Genomic DNA, 9168 nt, shown 5'->3' with positions numbered 1-9168 from the left:
GGGCCAGGGCAAGCAGAAGGCAGATGGGTGGGGGGAGGGTTGGGACTGGAATAAGCAATGTTGAAGGCAGTGTGGGTGCAGATTGCCTTTATTTCAGAAGAATTTTTCAGTTACCACTCCTCAGAAGCGGAGCCTCAAATGAGCGGCAAAGCCAGGAATTTAAGATAGCAGGCTCCTATTAGTGGGCACTGCTTAGTTTCATCCCTTTCCTCCAGTGAGACTGGTCCTATACTACACCATCCATATGCCACAAGCATTTCTGCTTCTTAGTGTTTCCTTGACACATGCGTACTGATGGCCACCATTACCTGTGCCCACGGTAGGTGCTACTAATTGATTGTGGCCCTCTAACCACCCAAGTCTGGATGCTGTTTCAGAATTTCCAGAAGCTACCACAAGTACCTGTCATCTCTTTACCACACTTATTCAGCCCAGTTATTTCTGTTACGGTAATATAAGATCCCATTTCCTTTAGGAAGCCTTCAATGACCCTCAAGGAACTTGCCTATCTCTGAATGCCTGTAAATCTTATTGTCAGTCACTCTTGTTTTTAAATTTAGTTGTATATTTCCATAGGATATAATTTAGATTTCAATTCAGTCTTTTTAAATCCAGTTTACCATGTGTGTACATCATGGGGTTCTGGTTCTATGAGAAGATCCCTGAGAGCAGAGAGTATGTTTTATACTTTCTGGTTTTCTCCTCTGCCACCAACAATGTCTAGAATGGTCCTGTATTCATAACATGTATGTATGCACATGTGTGTGTTTTAATGAATGAGAGAATAAAGGCAACCCAAAACACCAGGCCAGTGTCAGGGCTAAGAATATGCATTCTCAAGTGCACCATAGGTTCATAGCCTCCTGGACCCTGTAGAAACAGGAGCTGTCTGTCTAGGTCCTTCCTTACAGTATCCTAAAATGGCCCAGTTGGAGGCTTCCTGGCAAGCAGGGGACATTGGATGATCTGCCTTACCCATCTGTGTATTATACTTGATAAACAGAACAGTCTGGGGAAGCAAGCTTACCTATATTGTAAGGTTGGGATAAAATTATCTTCGTTGGCTCAAGTTGCAGGGCACAGAATATGGTCACATTTGTTTCAGGAGGGATGGGAAAAGACACGCTGATAGAAACATTGTATAGTTCTGTGATATTACTTTGAGATTTCTTCATGACAGCATCATAGGTGCTACTTGAATTTGTAGTGTTTAGACTCACATACATCCTCTGAGGTTCTGGGTAACCTTGTATAGATGAGCAGGTCAAATTGATGATGTTAGACTTTTCTGTTTGGTTAGCAATTAGTCTTATTTCTGGTTGACTGAAGTTAGCTGAAAGCAGAATAGAGATATAAAAAAAGAAAGAAAGAAATCAGTTTCAATTTGATGTATCTGGAATGGAATAGCAGATAACTAGGTACTCTGGGAACTCATTGGGAGTATGCTTGGCAGTCTTAGGGTGTGTAAATTGTGGGCCTTGGCCCATGGTGAGAGCCATGTAATGATTCCACATTTATTTTCAGGAATGGAGTTCGGGGCCACCATGCTTCCTGCTTACCCCAATCAAGGAGGTGCTCTCTGAGCCACAGGAGGGCTAGCCCCTTCTGCCAGCCAAATCCCTTACTCTCCTTCTCTAATCACTAGGTACTGTGCAGGTTCTACATACTAACTCATAGTTGAGTGTATTGTTTCTATAATTTCAGTGATTTGTGTGCTATCTTTACAAGTTTTGCTCTATCAACCCACTACTTAAGCATTCTGCTTGTATGTGATGTGGCAATAGAAGGTAGATTGCCAAGGTGTTGCCCACTTTAAACCTCATTAACAATAGTTATTCTGGATCTAGTAATTCTGCACCTGGGTATCTATCCAGATAGAGATTTACACAAAAACTTGTACATGAATGTTTATAGCTGTTCTATTCATAATAGCCCCCAAATGAAAACAACCCAATGTCTTTCTATGGGTTGAATGGATAAACAAAAATGTTACTATTCATAGTAACAAGGAACAGACTTTTGATACATGTGACAACTTGGATGACTCTCAAAGGCATTATGTTAAATAAAAGAAGCTGGTTTTAAAAGATTACATACTGTATGACTTAATTTATGTGATAGTCACAAAAGATAAGTCTATAGGATGCAAAACAGGGGTTATGGGTATAGAGAGCATATGATTAGAAGGGCATAGCATGGGGAAATTTTTTTTTAGGGTGATGAAAATGATTTGTATCCTGTTTATATTGCTGGTTACTGACCTCTGGTGGCTCAGATGATAAAGAATCTGCCTGCAATGCAGGAGACCCAGATTAGATCCCTGGGTCAGGAAGATCCCCCGGAGAAGGAAATGGCAACCCACTCCAGTATTCTTGTCCAGAGAATCCCGTGGACAGAAGAGTCAGGTGGGCTACAGTCCAAGGGGTCACAAAGAGTCGAACACGACTGAACGACTAACACTTTCACTTTCTTTGTATTGCTGGTTACATATATCTGTACCTAAGTTCAAATTAATAGAACTGTACACCAAGATAAAAATGATTAATTTTACTGTATTTTAATTTTAAAAATTCTGTAGTGACATTTAGTTTTTTCAAGGCCTGGAAAAATAGAGGAGTTGGTTTGTCAGCTTTTGGATTGTGTGCCTTGGGTTATTTCCCTCCTGTCTTCTGGGCTCATGATTGGGCAACAAGCAAGTTGTAAGCAACCTCCAGGAGACTGAAGGGAAATCTCCAATTAGCCAGCTGTCACCCTTGCAAACTCCAGGCAAAGAGCTCCAGGCAAAGATTTAGTGGGTGAGAAATCTTGGACTAAAAGAAAAAATGAATGTAAAAGAGATTAGAGACCTATATGGTTCATATAAACTTAATAATGTCCAAATCACCCATGGTTTTCACTTAGCTGCATTACCTTGGTTTAGTTAGCTCTAGCTGGTACCTAAAGCAAATTCTTACAGATGCTTCAGAAGTAAACCATAAAAAGTACAAAGGATTTTTAGTTCCCTACTCCCAAGCCCTGCATTCCCCTCAGGAGGGCTTCCCAGAACTGGCTGTCCTCTGCGTCTCTCTTGAGGTACCCCTTTCCCTACCTATTGCAGTCTCATCTAAGAAGGCCTGGGATCTGAACACACCATTGACTACATACCCAGCACTATCAGGTCAGAACTCATCTGGTGGATGGAAACCAATCCTTGGGACCTTCTATGATGGATGAAACATTGATACGAGCCTGTGTCTTTGATTTGAACGTTGTGGAGTCTCAAGGTCCAACTGTCCTGGTCAAAGCTTGTGCGGCCTATATACTTGGGATTAACATTATTGGGCTTCTCTTGGCCTTTGAATAGCTCATAGAGAACCAACTTATTCTGATCCTGCCAAAATATCACCAGTTCGTCCAGGCTGAGGTTTTGGGTGTTTGGAAAGTGGCATGGCAGTTCTCCAGTCTCGTTGAAGAAGGCATGACTTTTCAAGGAAGCAGCACCTGAAAAAGGAACGGTGGAAACTGGGGAAAGAGAAACAAGAGGGAAAAATAAAAATCCCAGAAACTCCATTTCTCTTTATACAATACCCAGTTACTATCTTCTCAGTAATGATCTTGAAGAAGTAGATATTAAACTCTGGAACCGTGCATACACACTGGTATGTGGAGAAAGGAAGGGGTTTTTGTCCTCATTCTACTGCTAACTGGTTGACTTTGTGCAAACTGCAACTCCTATGGAGTTTTCTTAAATGTTTAATGAATGAGTGGACTAAACATTCTGAGGTTTCTTCCAGTACTGTGGTTCTGTGAATTTAAATGCCAGAACAGGAAAAGCCAGCAGAATTATATAACTCATTCACCCATTGGTTACCTTCCTATAATCTGAATATTAATTCTTTCCACTGTAGCTGTTATAGGCTCCAGTACTTCTTCACCATGACTGAAAGTTTCCCCCTCCCTTTCCTATTCCCTAATTCCTTGGCCTGCTATGGAGAAAAGATTTCTGACCATGGTAACAAATGTGATATCCTTCCTTTCATTATGCCTTGTAGCTGGGTATCATAGTGAATAACATCTTTAAAATTCAAATAGTTCCCTTTATAGAGCTTCCCTCATGACTGCTTCTCCCACAGCCAGCTCCTTCAAGGAGAAAAACAGTTTGGAAATGACACAAATTGTCAACCAAGGCCTCTATTCTGTAACCTCTCTAAGCTCTTTCAGAGATCAGAAGGAGAACTGGGCAAATATAATGGTTGTTTTGGGATGTGGTGGTCAAAGACCATTTTAGGTACATGAATGAAATGCTGGAAATGAATCATAAGTGGGAAGGTGAGGATGTACTTTTGGAGTATTGGGGAATCCCCAGGTACCACAAACTTGCTCTCCTCAGCATGCATGCATTTGCTTTTGGAAACTTTTTCAAACCCTAGAGAATGTGCTGGGAGGGTTCAGAGAAAGGCTTTCATTCCTGAGGGCATATTGGGGTTTATATTTGGGCCACATAACTCCTTAAATGCAATGGATTATAGGGTTTTTGTAGAATTTATTCTGGATCACAGAATTACTTGAAACTTGCCAAGAAATTAAGTTGTGGTTAGTGAGAAGTACAGGGTTAGGTGGTGAAATGCTGTTTCTCAGTTAACGTGAAGTTAGATGCCACTTTGGGAAGGGAATTAGGATGGTTCTAATTAAGCTTCGTCATTCCAGACTTCAGTAAAGGGATGTTGACATTAAGGAGGAAAGGAGAGGTAGGTTGGTGAGGGAGATGAGAGATGTTACTTGAGGTGTTCTTGGGTGGTGGTAGGAGAACTTAAACTGAAATGATCAATGGGTTTCTCTTCTTAAGGGAAATGGGTTTTTCTTGCTAAAAGAGAAATATTAGTGATATGCACTTGGCAAAACTGAAGTGTGTGCAGAGTAGCCCAGTGAGAATGGATAAGCAAGGAGGGGGTTGGGGGGGTCTTGAACTCTATGGGAAGGGACTCCAGGCATCAGTGAAAGTCTGAACAAGTTCGAATCATTGCTTGTTGCATTATACTCACTAGAACACTGTGAAGCCTTTGAAAGTATAAAGTACAGTCTCTGTACAGCATGCATTCTCATATTGGAGAAGGTGGGAAAATCTACCCGGGTACTTGGAACAGTGAAAGGGGAACTTAAAGACGACTTTCTGCATTCAGTAACCTTACCAGGCACTCCTGGGATAATGCTGTTCCTTTGCTAAACTTTGAACGATAATTGCAAGGACTGATGTTGAGGCTGAAACTCCAATACTTTGGCCACCTGATGCGAAGAGCTGACTCATTGGAAAAGACCCTGATGCTGGGAAAGATTGAGGGCAGGAGGAGAAGGGGATGACAGAGGGTGAGATGGTTGGATGGCATCATTGACTCGATGGACATGGGTTTGGGTGGACTCCAGGAGTTGGTTATGGACAGGGAGGCCTGGCGTGCTGTGGTTCATAGGGTTGCAAAGAGTCGGACACGACTGAGCGACTGAACTGAACTGAACTGAATGATAATCTAAGGGTGCCACCTGCTGTAAAAGCTTCTAGCAACTATCTCTGGGAAAACTCATGCTGGTTTTACCACACATTTGCCATATGATATAGAGCAGATGACCTAGTAGAGAAACCAAATACATAGTTGAAAATTCTGTCAGTTAACTGACATGGTATATTATTACTCAGCAGTCAGTTGTGCCTCTAGCTGGGAAATTACTTTGCCTTTGGCTTCTTCTGTCTTCCTGATTTAGGGTTGCATCTCCACACAGCCTCACAGTAATTCTTCTCCTGCCTGCCTGCTCTCTCCACTGACGGACGCGTCCATGACCCAGGCTCCCTCTCTCAAAGATAAGAAGGAATTTTTCTTCCACCCATCCAACCGCTCCCTTCTCATCTAACAACCGAAAGTGTGGTCTGTAAATGCAGTATCTCTAGCCCTACCCCAGACCTTCTGAGTCTGCATTTGAAATAGACCTCCAGTTTGAAAAGCCGCAGTAGAGTATTTCTATCTCTGTCTCCAGTGGAAAAGAGTGATGATGAAATAGGAAAAATCTGTTTCCACCCATCCCTCCCCAAACCTTCTCTCTTTACCCTGGAGTGGAAATCACTCTGAAGTCCCTTTTGAGTGGAACTGAAAGTATTTCACAACTTAGACTCTATAGTTCCCCACCAACCACTGGCTTCCATGACTTAACTCGGAGATATGCATACTAATCACTTCTCTGACGATATAGGGAAGATTTAGCTCAAAGTCTGCTCTCTCTAAGTGGCTTCAGGCTTCCCTGTTATGACCCTAAACTTAAGGCCACCCAGATACTGTACTCACTGGGCTCCCCTGGAGGTTAAACATTGAGATTCTCTTCCCTGGCACTTGAGTCATAGAAATGGTCTGGGTCTAGTTATAACCGGCTTCCCAGGTGATGCTAGTGGTAAAGCACCCATCTGCCAGTGCTGGAGACATAAGGGATCCCTGGATCAGGAAGATCTCCTGGAGGAGGAAATGGCAACCTGCTCCAGTTTTCTTGCCTGAAAAATCCCCTAGACAGAGGAGCCTGGCAGGCTACAGTCCATAGAGTCGCAAAGAGTCAGATATAATTCAAGTGACTTAGCACATAGCACATGTTAGGAGATGGTCACTCAAGAATCCATCTAGACACCTCCCAAATCAGCTGGAGACATTTCTTTCAAAAATGCCTCTATCAGGAAGACATTGCTGATAAAGTCCACTTTATCAGCTGAGGATTGTCACCAAGATACTGTTTGGCTGTCACACAGAAACTATAGTCTTCTAAACTTGTGAGGTCTCTGACCCCAGCCAGGACTTCAGTTTTCCCCAGCTACTACCCAAATGCATATCTTATGTTTTCTAGGTCATCTCTTCCTCATATTACTATGCTTATCTGTATTCATGAATTTCCCTTCTTTTACTAAACTTACTTCAAAGCTCTACCAGTGTCATTCCATTGTCATAAACTCTTTTATGTCTTCAGCCTCTTCATCAAATGTTTCCCATAAGGTTGTGCTTTTGCCCCCAGCCACTACTTGTTTCATGACACTTTACAGGGACCTTTAGTAACACTCTTCCCCCTTTGAGGTGTTCTCTTCTTTCACTGCTTTTAGCTACTAATCATTTGTCACTACTTCCTTACTCACTGAAGATTTTTGGCATTAGATGCAAGGTCTTTCTAATCAATTGTTCCTATCAAATATCAAAGGTGGCTTTGGCATGGATAAGTTTACCAGCAACCATGCCTCAATGTTCTTTGATCTTTGCCCCTTGAAAGATCTTTATCCACAGGCTATTTCAGCAACTCCTTTCCCGTGACATAATCCTAAATCTTATTGCTAAGAACATCTCTGTCCCTATAATCTTAAACCTCAATGTGCCAATCTCTGTCTGCAAGATACCATCTTCCAAGATTTGCTCTTGATTACCTTCATCTGTTCCTCAACTTCCTCATGACTTCAACTCTATCCAGTCTATACCCTATAATGCAGTGCTTTCCAAAAGCAGTCTCTTAATAGTATGACTAAGATACTTAATTTTCATCTTACTTAATTTTAGATAATTTAAATTTAAATAGCCACATGTGGTTAGTGGCTATCATATTGGATAGTACAGCAATAGTGTACTTTTTCGATCATTCCTTTGCAAGCAACTTCCACAAACTTGCCCTTTTGTGCAGATTTCATTCCAAGAGCAATCTACTTTTGATCTACATATCTGTTCTTATGACTGAATGTTTGAACACTCCTGGAGAAAATTATTCAATTAATTAGACTCGTGACATTACAAATCACGTGTCTCTAGTTCACTTAACTTGGCCTCTGGGCTGCTCACTCTACTTGGTAAACCCTCTCCCTTCCTCCCAGCAGTTATTTCAGCAGTACCCTCTGCTACTGCCTGAAGTTCCTCTTTCTCTTAGAGTTAACTTTTCTGAAAGACTAAATAAAAGACCTACAAGACCTTTTAGAACTAACACCCCAAAAAGATGTCCTTTTCATTATAGGGGACTGGAATGCAAAAGTAGGAAGTCAAGAAACAGCTGAAGTAACAGGCAAATTTGGCCTTGGAATACGGAATGAAGTAGGGCAAAGACTAATAGAGTTTTGCCATGAAAATGCACTGGTCATAATACCCTCTTCCAACAACACAAGAGAAGACTCTATACATGGACAACACCAGATGGTCAACACTGAAATCAGGTTGATTATATTCTTTGCAGCCAAAGATGGAGAAGCTCTATACAGTCAGCAAAAACAAGACCAGGAGCTGACTGTGGCTCAGACCATGAACTCCTTATTGCCAAATTCAGACTGAAATTGAAGAAAGTAGGGAAAACCACTAGACCATTCAGGTATGACCTAAATCATATCCCTTATGATTATACAGTGGAAGTGAGAAATAGATTTAAGGGTCTAGATCTGATAGATAGAGTGCCTGATGAACTATGGAATGAGGTTCGTGACATTGAACAGGAAACAGGGATCAAGACCATTCCCATAGAAAAGAAATGCAAAAAAGCAAAATGGCTGTCTGGGGAGGCCTTACAAATATCTGTGAAAAGAAGAGAAGTGAAAAGCAAAGGAGAAAAGGAAAGATATAAGCATCTGAATGCAGAGTTCCAAAGAATAGCAAGAAGAGATAAGAAAGCCTTCTTCAGTGACCAATGCAAAGAAATAGAGGAAAACAACAGAATGGGAAAGACTAGGGATCTCTTCAAGAAAATCAGAGATACCAAAGGAACATTTCATGCAAACATGAGCTTGATAAAGGACAGAAATGGTATGGACCTAACAGAAGCAGAAGATATTAAGAAGAGATGGCAAGAATACACAGAACTGTACAAAAATATCTTCACGACCCAGATAATCACAATGGTGTGATCACTGACCTAGAGCCAGACATACTGGAATGTGAAATCAAGTGGGCCTTAGAAAGCATCACTACGAACAAAGCTAGTGGAGGTGATAGAATTCCAGTTGAGCTATTCCAAATCCTGAAAGATGATGCTGTGAAAGTGCTGCACTCAATATGCCAGCAAATTTGGAAAACTCAGCAGTGGCCACAGGACTGGAAAAGGTCAGTTTTCATTTCAATCCCAAAGAAAGGCAATGCCAAAGAATGCTCAAACTACCACACAATTGCACTCATCTCACACGCTAGTAAAGTAATGCTGAAAATT

At 41.5% G+C, this 9168-nt stretch overlaps 1 protein-coding gene across 6 annotated transcripts in view; it reads right to left on the bottom strand.

Annotated features, from left to right (window-relative positions):
- Nucleotides 1-9168, bottom strand: part of CD86 (CD86 molecule) — a 68143-nt gene that overhangs the window by 13484 nt on the left and 45491 nt on the right. For 4 of the 6 annotated variants that reach the window (XM_010834251.1, XM_010834247.1, XM_010834250.1 and 1 more), the window contains exons 3-4: nt 3145-3501; nt 1028-1333 (exon numbers count right to left, since the gene is read on the bottom strand). In XM_010834251.1, coding sequence (XP_010832553.1) covers nt 1028-1333; nt 3145-3501 — 663 coding nt within the window. The remainder of the gene's footprint in view (nt 1-1027; nt 1334-3144; nt 3502-9168) is intronic. The other 2 variants (XM_010834249.1, XM_010834248.1) reach the window with 1 other exon arrangement.

This window comes from Bison bison, unplaced genomic scaffold (assembly GCF_000754665.1).
Source record: "Bison bison bison isolate TAMUID 2011002044 unplaced genomic scaffold, Bison_UMD1.0 scf7180017864032, whole genome shotgun sequence".
Taxonomy (NCBI): Eukaryota; Metazoa; Chordata; class Mammalia; order Artiodactyla; family Bovidae; genus Bison; species Bison bison.
This window is presented reverse-complemented; position numbering and strand designations above follow the sequence as displayed.